The sequence below is a fragment of the Mytilus californianus genome, unplaced genomic scaffold (genome assembly GCF_021869535.1).
Source record: "Mytilus californianus isolate M0D057914Y unplaced genomic scaffold, xbMytCali1.0.p SCAF_2, whole genome shotgun sequence".
Taxonomy (NCBI): Eukaryota; Metazoa; Mollusca; class Bivalvia; order Mytilida; family Mytilidae; genus Mytilus; species Mytilus californianus.
In genome coordinates, this window is record NW_026262668.1 from 93,863,389 (window position 1) to 93,882,529 (window position 19,141).

The following is a 19,141-nucleotide window of genomic DNA, read 5'->3' on the forward strand; positions in this document are numbered from 1 at the left end:
TTTCAGTTCAGTTCAAGGTCAGATACACCCTTCTGACAGACATGTATACCAAAATTGGCAGTGATACCACATAATAAGTGTGAAAATCATGTTTAAGCAGTCACTGATCAATGAAAATGAGGTAAAAGACAACAGACATGCCAGACAAAACTACAGAATATAAGACATTTGTATACAAGGTATGACGTATCCAGGTCTTCTACCTTTATTATACAAATAGTTATTATACACCCTGTCTGACAGACATGTAAACCTTGGCAGTGTACAGTTTGATCTTGTGTTGTGCTGTTGCACCACTGTCCCAGGTTGGGGAGGGTTGGGCACTCGCCACATTCTGTATGTGCCTGTCCCAAATCAGGAGCCTGTAATTTACTGGTTGTCGTTTGTTGCCGTATCAACAAGGAATTCTTTGAAACTGGAATAATTTTGAATTCTGGAAAATTGATAAGAAAAGTATGATGAAAACTAACCACACTAAAGAGGGTTAGCCATGTGTGCATGGCTAAGGTTGAAATTACTTTCACTGATATTTCAGAGCATGCATGGTTAACTCTTCATAAGTGGGTTTGTTTTCATCAATTTTCCAGATTCAAATAATTCCTGGTTTATATCATATTTTTTTTGTTTATTGTTTGTACATAAATCAAGAGTTACTTTTCTTGTGTCAATTGTTATAAATTTGACATTTTGCTGTCTCTGAAAGCTTGCTATGTGGTATGGGTTTTGCTCATTTTTGAAGGCTGTACAGTGATCTCAAGCTTCTACATCATTTTGTATCTGGTGGATAGTTGTCTCATTGGCAATCATACCACATCTCCTTAATTTATAAAGATACAAAATTTGCAGTTTTGAATTTTTTATCTCTAGATTACTTAAACGAAAGGTTGAAAAGTTACAAAAATCAAAAATACTGCTAGAAAATAATGATGGGAGCCATCACAGAATACCTCGCTACAAGTATTACAATCCCAAAATTGTGATGCACTTAATCTGGGTTATTCCATTTAAACAAAGCTTATACCCATGAACGGTAGAAATTTAAATGACACACCACTTTTGTAAGTGACATTCAATTTTTATATGGAATTATGTTACAATGTTTAACATTTAAATATCAATTGGTACACAATGTTTTTTCACCATGTCAAGGTGCCCTCTTTGTACATGCATAATTCGCAGGGGTGTTGAAGTTCATCCAATGTTTTTATCATGTTTTATTAATATATTATGTGTTATTTGAAAGGATCATCAATGTAGGGTTTTCTTCTATGTGCACTAAACATACTTCTTGTAGTGGTGAAACACAATGCCAAGTTTACCCCTGAACTCCAAAGGGTTTTCAAGTTAAAAGAAAACATAAAAGATTTTTGTACATATGCCAAGTGAAAGGCTAAGCTTTTGATCATGACTTTCAATATACAGTTTTCTTCCTTGTACATGACAATGCTTCACAGTGGTGAATAATCATGCCAAGTTTCATAACCGAACAGAGCAAAATTGAATTGTGATAAGACAGATGGACAGATAAGCTGGTTGCTATGAGTCACCACCTGAATCAACAGGCTAATAAATCAAAAACCTGTATGGATTTTTTTTTTCTACAATCCTAGAGCCTATTTGCACCGAATTGGTCCTTTTGTTAGCCATTTACCAAATGGGCAAGAGTATGTGTCTGACAATCAATGCTGGGTGGTATTAACAGGGTATTTTGGATAAAAGAGCAAGATCATTATGAACCAGTTAAAGCATTTATGTTCCTAAATGACTTCTTTCATGATCTGGCTAAAATCCAGGATTACTGCGACTTCAAACATAACTTCATCAATAGGTCAAACTAAACAACTTGGCAGGAATAAAATATGGAAGGTCATTTGTTCTACTTGAGTGAAAACTAAAGCTGCAAGAGACAATTCTTACTGGATTGGTCAGTTTTGAAATTTCATTTCCTATGAAACGACAAAGCCAATAGGATTGATGTCTGACGATTCTTTAAGTTTCATGTAGATCAGGGAGAATTCATGGTAGTATGCTGCCCCATAGATTCCACTGAACACTATCTGATTACATCTTCAGCTTTTTTTCTTTAACTGTAATGTGTATCTAACCAAAATTATCAAAGATTCCTCAGTTGTGATAGATTCAGTAGCATGTATGGCAGTAATTGTGTCACATTGATTCCCAATAAGCATTTAACCCAACAGCTATTTTCATCTCTAATACTACTTAAACAGTCTGGCCCAACTTGGCATAATATCTGAGAAATTTTTTCATTCAATTCTGGTCACTAGAAAATTATAATTATCAGAAGCAGTTGAATTTTTAATTGGTTAATTAAACTAATACAATAAATTGTTAATACAGAGATATATCTTGACTTTTTGTTATTTTGACAGTAAAATGCAAATGTTGAAATTAAAATAGCAATACTTTAACATGCAAGTTATGCAAAATATTCAAAGTCAATGAACCATGACTGAAGGTACAGGACCAAACAATCTCCATGGAAATGAGATGTGCCAATGCTAGTAAATATGCATACCAAATACCACTGAACTACCACTAGTGGTTTCCCAATAACTGACCTAATCACAAACTAATGCATGTAAACTAAGCAAAGTTTCAAAGTCGATAGACCAAGACTGAGGGGGTGGGCCCAAACAATCTCAATGGAAATGAAATGTGCCAATGTTAATATAACTGCATACTTAATGTCATGTATCTACCACAAGTGGTTTCCCATAAATTGACCTAATCACAAACTAATACATGTAAACTATGCAAAAGTTTCGAAGTCAACAGACCACGACTGAGGGAGCGAGGCCAAATAAACTTCATGGAAATGAGATGTGCCAATGCTAATACAACTGCATACCAAATATCATTGACCTACAACTAGTGGTTCACCACAAAACTTACCTAATCACAAACTAATACATTGTTGATGCCTCCCCAGCCACTGTCAAGGTGAGACAAAAACCTGTAAAATCGAAATTAGCAATGCAGTCTCTTTTGAGCCTGTATTCTGCCTCCATTTTTATACTTGTTTTGTCCAGCGAATTCAATTGCATCGTTTGCGTCCTCTTTTTTTTCCATTATCATCAAATTTACTTGGCAGTAAGGCAAACAAGTTAGTACATTAACTAATTAAAGAACCTTAGTGAGCGGGCTCACATACCCCACGTCCCCACATTGTCATTGGAGAAATAAAATAAGTGTAAGAAAAAAAATTGTATATGAAAAAAAAATTGAATCATAATTTCCTGTCAATATGCACATCTACATAGTATGTCCTTATTATCTACACAGTTTCATGAAATTCTGTTTTGTGGTTTGAGAGAAGTTGCAATGACAAAAGGTTGCAGTAGTATATTGGGCAAATAATTTCAAAGGGGCGTAACTCCTGGAAAAAAAATTGAATCATAATTTCCTGTCGATATGCACATCTACATAGTATGTCCTTATTATCTGAAAAGGTTTCATGAAATTCTGTTGTGTGGTTTGAGAGGAGTTGCGATGACAAAAGGTTGCAGAAGTATATTGGGCAAATAAGTTCAAAGGGGCGTAACTCCTGGAAAAAAAATTGAATCGTAATTTCCTGTCGATGTGCACATCTACGTAGTATGTCCTTATTATCTGAAAAGGTTTCATGAAATTCTGTTGTGTGGTTTGAGAGGAGTTGATGACAAAAGGTTGCAGTAGTATATTGGGCAAATAAGTTCAAAGGAGCGTAACTCCTGGAAAAAAAATTGAATCGTAATTTCCTGTCGATATGCACATCTACGTAGTATGTCCTTATTATCTGAAAAGGTTTCATGAAATTCTGTTGTGTGGTTTGAGAGGAGTTGCAATGACAAAAGGTTGCAGTAGTATATTGGGCAAATAAGTTCAAAGGGGCGTAACTCCTGGAAAAAAAATTGAATCGTAATTTCCTGTCGATATGCACATCTACATAGTATGTCCTTATTATCTGAAAAGGTTTCATGAAATTCTGTTGTGTGGTTTGAGAGGAGTTGCGATGACAAAAGGTTGCAGTAGTATATTGGGCAAATAAGTTCAAAGGGGCGTAACTCCTAGAAAAAAAATTGAATCGTAATTTCCTGTCGATATGCACAACTATATAGTATGTCCTTATTATCTAAAAAGGTTTCGTGAAATTCTGTTGTGTGGTTTGAGAGGAGTTGCGATGACAAGAAATAGGACTGACAGACTGACGGACGGACGGACGGGTCAAAAACATAATACCCTCCGCAACTCGTTGCGTGGGGTATAATTATTTTGTAGAGGATATCAATATCCAGTTGTAATATTGTTGTATCCACTTAAGTAAACCCCAATCCTTGCCAAGCTATTCAATATCTTAATCCTACATGGTCTTAAACATGCCATCAATTGCATTATCATTGTTATGACTCATGACCCACATTATTCACCTATTAAAACTTACTCTATTGGAATCAAATGTTTATTCTGATCGTCGTAAGACAATCCAGGTATTTTTTCCTTTCCTATTCTTTATTTTCCTTTCCTTGATGACGATACGTCGGCTCATTTTTATCTATTAATTAAGTATATTTTTCAGTTGGTTCAATATATGTATACTTGGACTGACATCTCTTAATGCCTTCCTTAGTGAACTTATATAACTGTTTTATTGACTTTATATCATAATCTTCCAGACCATACATGTATCTTTTTTACCCAGTTAATTTAGTAATTGTTATTTGAAAGGAATAGAAAATGTGATTATATCTGATCTATTCGAAACTGATTTGATTGAAAGAATTGAAACAGCTCATTATTCCTCAAAAGAGGTCAAACAAAAATCAATGCCAAGAATCTCATAAGGATCTGTTAAGCACCAGCCAGTTGGAGTGATAATCTAAATAGGGAATGAAATATAAAACTTTTGGTGATACAAGTTTCTTTTTCATAATATTATCCCACATTGAGACAGTCTTTACTTATTTTCCATCAGTGTTTTTGTACTATAAATGTAATAAAAACAACAACATAAATGCTTTCAACAGTTTCTTATTCTGTAAGTACATAATCATAAAAAGCACTGACATCATCATACAATTTCAATATCAATAATTTGATCTCCTTAAAATACAGGGATATTTTGCTTCATAATCTTTTTAATAATATTATTTTTAATTTCCATTCTTTTGTATTTTTCTCCAGCAACATTATGTAAGACATATAGATTTACATAGTAATCCACCACAATCATGGCATGTGAACCTGACATTGTAATATCTCATAAAATATAATAACACTTTAAAAGAAAAAATACTTTGGGATAGCATAATATTACTACAGCTATCAAAACATAAACAACTGAAATCAGCTTAAATCATTGATTTAAATATATTAAGTTAACTTGAAAAGATACTGTTACCAATAAAAAAAAAATTAAAAAAGAATGCCACAGAAATAAGAGAAGATCAAGGATCATATTCTCAAAACTAGAACAAATGTCGCACTGCAATACACTATTACACGTCACAACATACAAAAAATCAGCTCAACATCTCCTTAAGGTACAGTAAAAAGACAATAAGGACTCATACCCCAACAGTACAATTCCACGACTTTAGTTTAAGTTTAAGGGCTATAGTTTTGAAGAATAAAAGTTCTACCAGAACAAAACATTATTACTACTATAAATTAGGACAATATTAGCCACCACAAAATAATAAACTGTTGACACAGAGTTATGTCCTGCCTGTTTGTAATTTTGATAGTATGATGCAAATGTTGAAATTAACATAGCAGCATCAATCTCCTTAATCAAGACAAAATAACCTTCATAGAAATGATATGAACCAATGCTAATACATCTGCATATCAAATAACGTTGACTTAAACAGACCTAATCAAAAACTTTAACATGCAAACAATGCAAAACTATCAAAGTCAACAGACCATGACTGACAGGGTGAATGTGCCAATGTTAATACAACTAAATTTTGGAAAAGTATTAAACCTTAAAAGTTCTACCTTATACTGACTTAATCAAATTTAACAAATTGTTGATGCCACGGCTGAAACCAGAAACAGAATACCCAAGTTTTGCTACCATGTTTTAGAATAGAAATACAAAATTGTTTCAACATGTACAATTTTATAGAGTCTAAGAGCCTCTTATCAAAAGTATGTCAAATGGAAGGAAATGTCAACTTGATTTGTAACCCACCATTATCAAAATAATAATATCAATAGGCAAAACATATACAACTTCCCAAAATTTCTTCAAAGTTCCTAGGCCTTTCAATTTAATTTAATCTATTCAAAAACTGTAAGTCTTTAGTATACTACTACATACTGAAAAATCTGTTTAATATCTGCAGATATGACAACTGTTGTATTAAACTATATACACTGGCCACTAATGTGGTGGATCAAAAAAATATCTATAATAGCATGATATCAAAAACTTTGTAACTGTAATCACCCATAGCCCTTCCTAACATATATTGTTACAAAGAAACTTCTGTGTTTATGACCTTGGAAATATTTTTATAATTATCCAGTACCAAGATTTAAAATTTTTGTGGTCATACCACAATTACTTCTATTACTTTACAATGAAAGTACATTTTTTTTAGAAAATTAAATTAAAAATTTACATTACCATAAACATAGTTTGTTAGAGGAAGCAAACCAATATTTCCATGTTAATCTACATGCTAGCAATAAATTATAATAGTGATCCCTTAACTGATATTAGCTTATTTTCTCCCTAACAATTAAATTAAGAAACACAGTCAAATAGTCTTTAAAAGCCTTTAAAACTTAGACAATATTAACATTTCCTTAAAATTACAGGGCCAAATAATTCCCTACAAGTACCTTCTTCTTTGTTAATGTATTCCTTTAGCATAACAGTAATGGAACAAAGAATACTGAGTAAATTAGCATAACTGTTCACAATGTTAAAATAATAGTTAATACTCTCAATTTTCTGAAAGTTATTCTATAATAAATGTCATGTTCAAAGCTTTAGTTTACTACTGTTGTATAGCAATTATTATTGTTCCAATCAATGACATACATTTCATACATAAAACTATGAACTTGAAAAAAAATTAAGTGAATTTTCACCTACAACAAAGTATATTTCTTCCTTTTTTTAATAAGTACATTTAACATATATATATGACAAGGGAAACAACCCAATAGTCAATATTGCACTAACTTTTGTGTATAAATAAATAGTTCACAACCCTTCTGGTTCATAACAAGAAAAAATACAAATATATAACATGCCAGTTACACAAAAAGCACCTTTAATAAACATAACATGTATCAAAAGTAAAAACATTAATACCTTTAATTGAAGTGTGAAATGTTAAAATATGAAATAAATGCACAGCATATGAACTTTTGATATCTCAATGCATGATATCTGTTATATATCTATGAAAATGATAGATGTTCGTGTATAGCTATAGCTAAGGCAGCATGACAAAAACAGTAGCTGAAAAGGAATGCCCTTGCATATGTTCATCTTGAAAACAGTTTATTTTAAAATTCTCTTTTTTGGCTGTCAACACAAACATCAAACAATAATTTATTGATATAAAGATTTATGAATTTGAATATTAGCTCAGAATATTGATTTGGCTGACATGTAATTGTATTGATTACCCAAATCCTTGCAAAAATGCAGATACAGGATTTTTTTGGCAGGAAAATTAAAAGTTTAATAACCAAAACTGTATATATCTGAATCATTATTTTGATACAAAGATATGAGGGTTTTTGTGTGAAGACATGTATTAATTCCGGAAGTTAATTCTTCACTTATATCTACAAACATTTTTCACCAAACTTGAAACGAAAATTGCAACAAAAAAAAGATAAATTAAAGCAAAGCTACTCTGTTTTAAGCTTTTGAATGTGTTGTATATTTGAATGAATTTAGTCTGATTAAAAGTAATGGGAAAAGTCTGAATTCTAACTGGGTCTGAACCATTTTCATCAACAACAAAAACTTACGTGAAAGCAACACATGGCAATTTAAAAAAAAATATTCTGCTAGAGTATTAAAAGAAAATAATATGACACAGCAATGCTGACACTCTGTTTTAAGCCTTTATATATATGAACAAACATTTTCAACAAAGCCCTGATTTTTAAGGTAATACTAATTACAATCATCAACTTTTATTTACATCATCAGTTTTACCACTGTCTGATTTTTCTTCATAACTGTCAGCTAGACTAGATTTTCTAACAGGTGGTGGGGGTTTAGGTTTCCTCGTTGAGGGTCCCCCATTTGGTGTTGTAGTTGTAGATCTGTCTTTTTCTACAACACTTTGTTGTGATTCACTACTACTAGAACTAGCACTGCTATCTATGCTGCCTTCAGGATCTTCATGTCCAAACTCATCTGAATCTTTTTTCACATCAACTGATGATTTAGGTTTAATGGCTGCACCATTTAAATTTGTACTTTTTTCTATTGCCTGTTTAGACTGATCAGTTAAGAGTCTATCTCGAGTAATTCTAGAAGGTTTCTGAGGAATAGCAGGTTTTGGTGTAGAAGTACAAGTAGTTGCAGATTTCACTGTACCATCGTTATTTCCAGCTACGATGCTGGAATCATGAATGTCAGATTTACTTTCATCCTGACCAACAGGAGACATAAGTCCAGGGCCACTCCTAACAAGTTTACTACTCCGTCTTGGTGGAGGTGGAGGAGGGATTTTCTTTGGTCGAACATCAGGTTTATTTGATGGACTTGATACTGTTTCTGACTGAGATCTTGGCACAGTTTGTACATTTGAGTGAGAAATTTCCTTAGATTTTTCTTGATCACTGAATTTAAGAAGTAATTCACTTGATCTTGAATTTTCTGCCGGTTTATCTTCAAAAGATTTGTCTTTATCAATTCCTGTCAATGTGACCTCCTTCGATTTGTTTTGGTCAATTCTTGTACCAGAACTTTTCAAAATTGAAGGTTTTTGCACAGTTGCCTCTTTTTGATATGTAAATTTTTCTCGAGATTCAGTTTCTGGCCTAGCGGAAAGCCTAGGAATATTTGAAACTCTAGCACTTGCTAAAATAGGCGAGTTTGGTGAAGGACTAGAATCACTCGATGATGATGATGACGATGGTGATGAAAATGAAACTTTTGCTGTAGGACGCGTTGCTGATGAACTACTTTTGATGTTAGTACTATCCTTAACAATATACTTAGTAGCTCCTGAAACAGTTGACCGACATGGCGAAATACGAACAGTGTAGTCCATTGTCGTTCGAGTTGGTGAGACTCTTGAATCAGGAGATACAGCCTTTTTTTCTTCTGATGGTGAAGTAGGGGGTGTTGTAAGAGAACTAAAGAAAGCTGCTCGTGCTGCATTTTTCTGAATGGACAATTTGGCAGCCGACCTTTTGATATTTTCTTCTTCAGAAGAAGACAATGAAGAAGGTGGTACCTTTGTATCACTTGTAGTTCTCACTATTTTTTCATCAATTTGTTTTCGCTGAGTAGCTCCATCACTTCCTTTAGCTGAACTAGACAGAACTATTTTTTCTGTTGTAGAAGTAGTCAGTGGAACAGAGAATTTCGTTGTTAATGGAGGTTCTGAGGTAGATTGAGGTTTGATGACACATGATGGGTCTGGTTTAGAGTCCTGAATTTCACATTGTCCTTTACTAGCACAACCTGTATCAACTTTAGATTTTGGCTTAGTAGCATATTCTTTCTCAGCAGCAGATTTTAATGCCTTTGAAGCTTTCTCTAATGATTTTCCAAATTTCAATGCTTCCTGCTGGGTAATAATCTTCTTTTTTCTTTCTCTGGAAGCATCTGCAGCCTGAAATTCATCAAACATCATGTATCAAAGCTTTAAAATGAATGGAAATCAAATGATTACCAAAATAATCCACATATATACAAACTACAATTATAAGTTCCGTGAGGATATTGCTATGCAACTTTAAGCATGATTGTTTTTTTAAGTAGTTCCTTCATAAAAGAATGTATAATGAACAAGATATTTCATGTAGAGTTTTGCTTCATATATCAATGTTAATTTCAAAAACTTGCATGGATATGGAAGTACAACAGACTATTTTTAAAAGTAATTCTAGTTTGACACACATTTTTCTTACCGAACAGACTATTTCTAAAAGTAATTCTAGTTTGACACACATTTTTCTTACCGAATACAGAAACTGTATTGATTGATTGTACTTTGTGGAATATTTCCCCCTCTAAAAACTAGATTTACCCCAAAATATATAAAGTCTGTCCAAAGTAAGGAACCTCCAAAGTGGTTCACTTTCCATATATCTTTAGCGTTTTTGTTCTTTAAAAGATTTGGCATTGATCGCATATTTTTGGTAGTCTCTGTTTAATATTCTTAATTTATTAGACTCGTACAGTAAGTTGAACTCTGTTACACATATAATGTCTCTTATTGGCTTATTTTATACTGCTGTGTTGCTGATTGATTGTTGTATACCCCCATCATCTCCTTTTATTCATTCAGTATTTCAAAGATAAGATGTATTTCATCCTAACTTTGCAAGAGCAAATAAATTTCATTGTCAATTCAAACATTTGGAAGTAAAAATGGTGCCAATTTTAATTTCCTTAAACCATGGGTTACTACACTAATTCAAGACAAAAGTTGCATTGCATCATATTGTTAATTGAAAATCTGAATATACATTTTTCATACAGTTTGACACAGGCGTTGAAAGGATCTTATGAATGTTCACTTCACTTCACTTTATTTTGTGCTAACATGCTGAAAAATTAGGGTGGGTAGGTAAGCATATAATTCTATTTTTCAAATAGTTTTAAAACTGGTTTCAATCTGGGAAATAGTCTGACTTTAATAGTACAAATACAAAATGACCAAAATAAACTTTGCTGCTCACAGCCACGCCAAATTGAAACTGAAGTGAGGGCACTTTGCTTCAAACAATTTCTTAATTAGTCATGTGACCGGTCACCTTGAGAGCCAACTTTCAATTGGTTTCAGTCAGTCTCCTGACCAAATATGGACTGACGTCCAAAAGGCAGACATGCCCCAGATGTAATCCAACACCACATTGGCATGTTGTGGAGTTACAATTAATCAGTACTCCATAGGATTCATATGTCTGATAGTATTTCTATTTTAATAAATAATATATTTAACTAAATACCCCTAAAATTAGGGTTGGTCAGGCTGGCAGACACTTTCTAAGTTATCTATCTTTAAACCTTAAATACAGAATTCATTTCCTAAAATATCCACTAGCAATTCACAATAAATTGCTTTGCCGATAGCAGCTGGATACGACGGCAGAGGTCCAACCCTGAAGAGTTGGGGCAAAAATGGACGCAATATTCGCGCTTGATACAGGTCTGAATTTGGATTGTAATTAAATATTTGACACATAAAAGGTTTCTGACACAGAATAACTGTAGTCAAAGAACTTAGAATTGGTTATATGATTTGAATTTATATTCAATTTTTTGCTTTTGTGCAATACACTTTGCTGTTGCGAATTGACCCCCCCTCCCCCCACAAAAAAAAAAAAAAAAATTTACCCCCCCCTTTTTTTTTTTTGCTTTTGTGCAATACACTATGCTGTTGCGTATTTTAACACACATCTCCCTTACACTGCTTTTAAATTGTCTTAATTGTTCATTAACCATTACTTAATACATAATTTAAAAGCAGTGTAAGGGAGGTAATTCAAATGATGTATTTGAATTACCTCCCTTACACTGCTTAAAATTATGTTTTGTACTAAAGTATTTGTGCATTAACCAGGACACCCTTGTTTTTCCCCCTTTTTTGCCCCTAATTCCTAAACGGTTTGAGCCATAACCCCTCAAAGCAAATCCTAACCATCCCTTTGTGGTATGGAAACTTGTGGTATAATTTCAGAGAGATTCATACACCGTTCCACAAGTTATTGTCTGGAAACTAGAAAAATGCTTATTTTTGACCCCTTTTTGGCCCCTAATTCCTTAACTGTTGGTACCATAACCATTTGTTTTTAAAATTTCTTTAATATTCTAGTTTTTATCTCCTGGAGCTGTGAAATATCAACCAGTATTAATTTTGTTCCATTGATATTTTGCCCTATATTTTCATGCCAAGCTAATAATATCCAGATTACAGAAGTAGTGTTAGTATTGGATAGTAAAGCTAGCAATTTGTGTGTTAATTTTGCATCAACACCTGACAATTCATAAGCTTAATAATAATATATATAGCTACAGGATATCAAGTATGATACTCACAGCTTGATTCTGAAAAATCCACAAAGATTTATCAATAGAAAGAAATATTTTTAATTCTGTTATCTCAGACGAGAGACCAAATGAGCTTTATCAGGTACCTTTTGAATCATATTTTTGGAAATGAGAAAATAAGCATGCAAACCAACAAAATATAGGCAAGCAGAACAGATAATAATGTCTACAATGACTAATGGCTGATGGACCTCTAACAGTATCAGTATCCATAGTTACTTTCAATGCTGTACAGAGAATATAGTTTAAACAATAACACTCACACATATATCCTTCAAATCAAGCATACGTTTGAAATCTGAATGGACAATTCATATGTGAACATTTATCTTAATACTTATTAAAGATAAATGTCCATTTTTCTTTGTTGCTGGAACAACTTCAAACATTTTTTTTTAAATTGTCAGGTATATGCATTATATGTTCTCAAATCTAATGGATCATTATACCAAGAGGAAAAAATATGAGAAACATCTGGAACATTTTCTTTCCAGTATGGATGTGAAATTGGAATACAATTATTAAATAGAAAATTTTTGAACTAAAGAATTTTTATCCATTTTTTTTTTATTACAAACAGTCTCACTGTGTAGGCAAGTACAAGATTTCCTTGAATTACCTTTATACTTTGAAGTCGTGATTGATGATCAGGAACAACAGCCTGTATATTGTCTAATAATTCTTTTCTATCTACATGTGTAGCTATCCTTCCTCCTACCCTGTCACCACTTGGTACATGTAATGGACGTTGTTCCTGAGCTGATGCTAACCTGAAAGATATTTCTTAAACTTACAAAGACAATCATTTCATGTGAAACATTTTATCTGTCTTTTGTAAAAATTATAAAATTCTTAAAAAAGGGATTTCTTTAGAATATTGAGAATGTGTCCATGGGACACAGATGATGACCCCGCTTGCATATAACATTATAAAGGGGCATAACTCCAGAACTGTAAAAGTGACACCACCCAAATTCGAACTTTATCTGAGTTTTGTTGTAATAAGCATTGTGTATAAGTTTCATAACATTTGGTCGAAACAAACTAAGGGCTATTCCATTAAAATGTATGTGGGAGGGTAGGAAGGGACTTTCAAAATATCCCTACAACCAAGAACCATTTTTTAGATAGTTTTGCATAATGGTAATAGATGCATACTGAAAAAAAGACCCATGACCCACATTCAATAATTAAACTTCCCTTCCTACCCTCCCACATACATTTTAATGGGATAGCCCTAAAATTAGAGAACGGTAACCAATTTCGGGACGTATGGACGGACAAGGGTAAACCTTAATGCCCCCTGCGTTATGGCAGGGGCATTAAAAAAAAAGGAATAATATGTTTTAACTGTGAAATAAGATTTTTTCTTTTAATCTGATGAGTAACAAAGAAAAATCTGAAATCAAATATGATTATGTTTAAGCAATACATTGCATTTTGTGAACTGTATAGTCTACAGACAGCATTTAACTAAGTTCCTTAAGTACAGCTTATCTGAAGTTCAGTGAAAAACTTGCATGTCAAGAACTGATCTATTGATAACACTTCGATTGTAGAACTGTCACAATACGAATTTATTTTCCTCATATGGCAAAATCATGGGAGCTGTTTGCAAAACTACTGTATGTATCTGATAGTGGTATGACTAAGTGGTATGACTAAATTAATGATATAACTTTTATGGATACATATATATTTCCAATTTTTCATTATTGATTGATCATTTATTGAAATCTTTGAAGGATGGGAAGGCATCCCATCATGGTCCAAAATTCATTCCTGTTGATAAAGGGGGTTTATCAGAGGTATCTGAATAAAGCATTCCAATCTATTATAAACATCTGCGCCATAAGCGCATGATACGCCCATCGCTTTTTCAAAGAATAAAGTTCAATAACTTCTCAATGTCATATCAGAAATTTATAAAAAACTAAAGGGAGGTTATCTTAATAGATATAAACCAGTAACCAAAGTTGCGACTACTGCTCAAAGCACTTAACTTGTCTGAAAACTGGAAAATCACCCCTTTTTTATGAATAAAATCCATAACTCGGAAACAAAAAATCTATAAAATTTATATAAATCTAAAGGGAGCTTACGTCAATAGATATAAACAATTCACCAAAGTTTCATGAAAACTGCTCAAAGCATTTTTGAGTTATTGTCTGAAAACTGGAAAATCCTCCTTTTTTAATGAATAAAACCCCCATAACTCGGAAACGTAAAATCTAAGATTCATAAAAATCAAAAGGGAGCTCACATCAATATATATAAATAATTCATCAAAGTTACTTGCAAATTGGTAAAAGTGTTTTCAAGTTATTGTCTGAAAACTGGAAAACCCCCCTTTTTTAATGAATAAAACCCAATAATTTGTAAAAGGGAGAATTTAAAATTTATAAAAATCGAAAGGGAGTTCATGTCAACAGATATAAAAAATTCACCAAAGTTTCATGCAAATTGGTTAAAGCTTTTTGATTTATTGTCCGACATGTTGATGACAGACAGAGGTATACCATAATACGTCCTGTAAACGGGCGTATAACAATTAAAAAATCTTACTTCTAATTAAACCATAATTATTACCAACTTTTATTAATTCTTATGTCAGATCCAGATAAAGATCTTACCTTTTCAAAGTAAAAAGTGTACCAGTTAACCTTTTACATCTCTTTAAAGCTTCTTCAATTCTATCTGGTTCATCTTTAAGAAATCTGAAGTATCAATAGAATATGAATATCAAAACAGGGCCTCAGTGGCCTAGTGATCTAAGTAGTCAAACTAATGTATCACTAGCCTGTCAACACTGAGGTTGTGAGTTCGAATCCTGCATGTGGCAGGTGTGCTAGACTCCAATCTTAATTGACTAGGATTGTCAGTTTTCCTACTGTAGGTTGATGGTTCTCTTCTAGCACTCAGTCTTCCTCCACCAATAAAAACTGACCTCCATGTTATAGCACAATAGTGCTGAAAGTAGCATCAAACACCAATCAATCAATATCAAAATGTATTAATGCAAATAAAACGACCGTAAAACAATTTGTGTACAATCTATAACCAGCATACTCTTAATTTTCACTACCAGAATTCAGGAAAAAACCACACAAGTTTTATGTCTTAAATGGTAGTTCCAGGAAATTCCATGGAAAGATCTGCTTTCTTTCATCAAATAGAAGTCAAAAATGTTAACAATTGATTCTACATTACTTCACAAGTGATTAAATAAGCTAAGATTACCAAAAAAAAAATGCAAATGTTGTATTTTTCATTAATTAAAAATTGAAAACATATGTGTAAATCAAAAACAAATTTGGTATGATTGTCCTGAAAAAAATCTTACCTACACTTTTAATAGGAGGCATTTTCCTTTGAAAAAAACTTTGCCCTGTAAGTACTAAAATTTGCTAAATAAATGGGGAATGTGTCCATGGGACACAGATGATGTCCCCACTTGCATATCATATCAAGTTATAAAGGGACATAACTGAAGAATGGTAAAAGTGATACTACCCAAATTTGTTACTGGTCTGAGTTTTGTAGTAATAAGTATTGTGTATAAGTTTCATAATATTTGGTTGAGGCTAACTTAAGTTAGTGAACGAAAACGAAAAATTCAGCAATCTTTCCATTTGTAAAGGGGCATAACTCTAAAATAGTAAAAGTTACACCACCAAAATTCAAACTTGATCTTTATTTTGTGGTAATAAGCATTGTGTATAAGTTTCATAACATTTGGTTGAGGATAACTTAAGTTTGAGAACGGAAACAAAAAATTCAGCTATTTTTCCATTTGTAAAGAGGCATAACTCTAGAACAGTATAAAGTGACACCACCAAAATTCAAACTTGATCTGTATTTTTTGGTAACAAGCATTGTGTATAAGTTTATTAACATTTGGTGGAGGCAAACTAAAGTTAAAGGGAAACGAAAAATTCAGCAAGTTTTCCATTTGTAAAGGGGCATAACTCTAGAACGGTTAAATTGATGCCACCAAAATTCAAACTTGATCTTTGTGGTAATAAGCATTGTGTATAAGTTTCATAACATTTGGTTGAGGCAAACTAAAGTTAGAGAATGGTAACCAACTTTGGGACGTACGGACGGACAGACGGACAGACAAGGGTAAAACTTAATGCCCCCTCCACTATGGTGGTGGCATAAAAATATCACGTTAAAACTAGTGCAAACTTTTTCCAGCAGAATTTAAGCATTTATAGTTAGAGTTATCTACCTTAATATTAACATCTTTATACTTTCATATTATCTAAAGTGATTAAATAATAAACTGCTTCGCCGAGCACAGCTGGATATGACTGCAGAAGTCCAACCCTGAACAGTTGGGGCAAAAATGGACACAATATTCAAGCTTGATACAGGTCTGAATTTGGATTGTAATTAAATATTTGACACATTATAGGTTTCTAATACAGAATAAATGTAGTCAAAGAACTTGAAATTGGTTTTATGATTTGAATTTATATTCAATTGAAGATTTCTTGCTTTTGTGCAATACTGTGCTGTTGCGCAATACTTAGTACATCTGTTTTCAGACTATATACAAAGAATTAGCAAAATAAATTGTGACCTCCAATTTTTCTTTGGAAAATTGACAACTTCTTAAATCTTGAGGAAAAAATTGCCCCCCCCCCCCCCCCCAAACCCAAATAATTTTTAACCCCCCAACCCCTCCCTTTTTCAAAAAAAAAACATTTGAAGAAATTTTCTTTTTGTAAAATGTGGTACAATTTAAGAGATATCAAAACACAAGTTATTGTCAGAAAACTAGAAAAATGCTTGTTTAAGACCCTTTTTTGGCCCCTAATTCCTGAACGGTTTGAGCAATTACCCCCGAAATGAATCCCAACCTTCTACTTGTGGTATTGAACCATGTGGAACAATTTTAGAGCAATCAAAATACTTATACACAAGTTGTTGTCCTAGAACTAGAAAAATGCTTGTTTTGGGCCCTTTAATTCCTAAACGGTTGGGACCATCACCCCCAAAACTAATACCAAATTTCCTTTTGTGGTATTGAACCTTTTTCTTAAATTTCGAAGAGATCCATACACTTAAACTAAAGTTATTGTCTGGAAATCAAATGTCTTCGGAGGACACCGACGACGATGTGATAGCAATATACAACCCGAAATTTTTTTGCGGTCGTATGAAAAATATGTGTATTTAGTTTCTCTCTGACCAAGGATATGAATTTTGAGATCCAAATTGTTGACATTAGAATAAGTGATTTTGAAAACAACTTCAGAACAAGCTTACCTGATTTCCTTTGAAATTTGACACCCTTTTTAAGCTATAACCGGTAATCAACAAGATAATTGGTGAATTGTTACCTATCTGTCATAATGACGTCACAAGTAACAATTTTGGGCTAAACTTGCAGATTAAAGCAACTGGTTCATTTATCAATAAAATTAATATAATTTTCAATGACTTGAATAAGATTATTATTTTTGAAAATACAGGGGCCAACTAAAGGCTCATATTTATACCTTCTCCTTTGGCAGTATTTCAGAAGAAAATCAGGACAGCTGGGAGGTATGGCTTTTCTGTTTACCCTATCTTTTTAAAAGTGGAAAAGGATTTTGAATTTGATTATACCTTGGGATTTTAATACATTAGATATTTCTCATTCCATGCGACATTTTGAAAACCATCTTTTTCACTACACAGAAAGAGTTACGAAGGCCAAAATATTTACCTATTTCTTAGCCTAATTCAAACAAGATGTGTAAACATTGTTTCATAAAAGTTTCAATTTATAACTTACTTTTCTTCATTGATGACCACTTCCATTTCACCACTCATTACTTTCTTCATATGATCCTGTAATCCTGGGAAACGACCTGAAAAAAATCTCAATAATTAGTAAATAGAGTTACTATAACAAATACGCTATTAGTAAATTTTTTGAGGTAAACTCTTGTAAAATTCTATCATATATATTAGGGATGTCAACTCGGTGAAGATTTACTAATCGATTACTCGTTGGATTTACCTAGCGATACTCGAGTACTCGCTCGGTAAAACATTTACTAAATGGAATTACAAAATTATACCCATTTTATATATTGTGGGTAGTTGTTTAATGATCGTAAAACCCTCAACATTATTACCTAGGACTAGATAATAGTCCGAGGCCACAATTAATAGCTCATTTACTACATGTACTAATTATGTAAACTGACTGGCAATAATCTAATCAAGTAATTAGTTAATATCTTAGAAAAATTATTACTCAAACAACAGTATTTGGGAACCGTATAAAAACACATTAAATGATCAATAAAGGGGTGATGATTAGAACTTGTCATTAATCATTTTCTGAGGGTCTAAATAAGGTGCAAAGAATTTGTATTTATTTAAAAATATTGTCTTCAAGTAAATTTTCAACTTTTTCTGTGACCAGGAGATTTGTAAGTATATTAACAGATCTGCCGATGAATATATACGCACAGAGGTGGGGGAGTGATTAAGATTAGCTAGTGTGAAAGCCTTGGAAAAAATGCTCTTGTTCATATCTCTGTTTGGGGGAATTTTAAATGACAGTTAAATGCAAACATTCTAATCGTATTTTTATTTTTATTAATTTTGATTAATATATAATTTCCTAGGAGGGGCTCTCAATAAAAACATTTTTGTTTAAGCTTAAGAAAGCAACAACATTCTAACAGAAAACCGATTAGTCGAGTATCATTTTAGTACCGAGCGATACTCAAGTACTCGAGTTCTCGTTGACATCCCTAATATATATAGTTTATGAGAAGATAATTCTACATTTTGAAAGTAGTTTGTTCTATTTTCTTTTGAAAATGAAGAGCACACCTAGCAAAAAGACAAAATATTGAGATA

General features: G+C 32.6%; 1 protein-coding gene and 1 long non-coding RNA gene across 5 annotated transcripts in view; one reads left to right on the forward strand and one right to left on the reverse strand.

The window, feature by feature from the left end:
* LOC127730430 (uncharacterized) overlaps positions 1–19,141 on the forward strand; it is a 157,980-nt gene that overhangs the window by 48,481 nt on the left and 90,358 nt on the right. The gene's annotated exons all lie outside the window — the stretch shown is intronic.
* LOC127730413 (coiled-coil domain-containing protein CG32809-like) overlaps positions 6,826–19,141 on the reverse strand; it is a 90,243-nt gene continuing 77,927 nt past the window's right edge. For all 4 annotated transcript variants that reach the window (XM_052238816.1, XM_052238815.1, XM_052238817.1 and 1 more), the window contains 5 exons: positions 18,060–18,135; positions 14,905–14,988; positions 12,891–13,041; positions 12,260–12,268; positions 6,826–9,827 (listed from right to left, as the gene is read on the reverse strand). In XM_052238816.1, the coding sequence (XP_052094776.1) occupies positions 8,166–9,827; positions 12,260–12,268; positions 12,891–13,041; positions 14,905–14,988; positions 18,060–18,135 (1,982 nt within the window). In that variant the 3' untranslated portion in view covers positions 6,826–8,165. The remainder of the gene's footprint in view (positions 9,828–12,259; positions 12,269–12,890; positions 13,042–14,904; positions 14,989–18,059; positions 18,136–19,141) is intronic.